Source organism: Nematolebias whitei, chromosome 16 (assembly GCF_014905685.2).
Source record: "Nematolebias whitei isolate Nwh7 chromosome 16, NemWhi1, whole genome shotgun sequence".
NCBI classification, from domain to species: domain Eukaryota; kingdom Metazoa; phylum Chordata; class Actinopteri; order Cyprinodontiformes; family Rivulidae; genus Nematolebias; species Nematolebias whitei.
The window spans coordinates 2,477,880-2,478,915 of record NC_056513.1 but is presented as its reverse complement, the minus strand read 5'-3'; the positions used below and the strand labels follow the sequence as shown (position 1 = coordinate 2,478,915).

At 39.0% G+C, this 1,036-nt stretch overlaps 2 protein-coding genes across 2 annotated transcripts in view; one reads left to right on the top strand and one right to left on the bottom strand.

Annotated features, from left to right (window-relative positions):
* ero1b (endoplasmic reticulum oxidoreductase 1 beta) overlaps window positions 1-574 on the bottom strand; it is a gene marked incomplete in the record, with an annotated part of 14,211 nt that extends 13,637 nt beyond the window's left edge. The window contains 1 exon segment of the mRNA XM_037690428.1: window positions 422-574. Within this exon segment, the coding sequence (XP_037546356.1) occupies window positions 422-574 (153 nt within the window).
* A 397-nt stretch (window positions 575-971) lies between these two features.
* LOC119423015 (solute carrier family 22 member 7-like) overlaps window positions 972-1,036 on the top strand; it is a 35,666-nt gene continuing 35,601 nt past the window's right edge. Inside the window, exon 1 of the mRNA XM_037690427.1 lies at window positions 972-1,034. Within this exon, the coding sequence (XP_037546355.1) occupies window positions 972-1,034 (63 nt within the window). The remainder of the gene's footprint in view (window positions 1,035-1,036) is intronic.

The following is a 1,036-nucleotide window of genomic DNA, read 5'->3' as shown; positions in this document are numbered from 1 at the left end:
AACAACAACAACAACAACAACAACAACAACAACAACAACAACAACAAGAATAATGTCACTCTGTTGCATCACCACCTCCTTGAGGCTGAACCCCACACCTACATTTCCGTAAAGGAAGTTTCACTGACATGAAACGTAAATCTGTCAATCCGCGTTTGATTAATCCGTGGTTTTCTCAAGGACCCGGATGTGTGACATAAAAACTGGATTTTGTAACTGAACTTGAATTCTAGAACTGAAAATGAAAGAAGTCGAACTGAATTTTCAAGACAACCAAATACATTTTCCAACCAATGGATTTAATTTCAAATTACACGAGTACAGATTCAGCCTGAGATTCAAATTCAGTTTTTGACGGCACAAGTTCCTACTCGTAGTAATCTCCACTGAATCCTCGACTGTGTACAGCAGCAGCACTTACCCTGTAGTATCTAAAGTAGTCTCTCTCAGTCAGCTTCTTCATGCGAGGGTAAATCTTGAAGTTGTTGAAGACGTCGATGCTTTCGACATCACAGAAGCAGTCATCCAGGACTCCAGTGAGCTGAAACCGTGCACAAACACGCTGTGACTCCATTTGCTTTTAATTTCATTTCACTAAAAAACAAACAACAAAACGTCTTCCTTCTGGTTTTGACCAATCATTAAGTCTCCTTTGGCATTCAGACTGGACTGACATGTAACAATTCAGTGGGACTTTTTAGTTCTCAAAACTTCTGACTTTCAGTTTTCAGACATAACACAGTTTTTATTTATTTATTTTACTTTTTCTCCTGCCCTTCCCTATATTTCTAACAACAAAAAAGTATTTTTTCATGCTTGGATTTAAAAAAAAAAAAGTTAATCTGTTCTATTTTCTCCCATCTCACTCTCTTGTAGACATTTACAGGTCACATCGTGTAGCAGATAAAGTTTACACACAATTAACCAAAAGGTTCAAGTGCTGAATATCCTGCTTAGGTCTGGTGCTGGTGATGGTGCTGGTGCTGGTGATGGTGCTGGTGCAGGTGATGGTGATGGTGATTGTGCTGGTGATGGT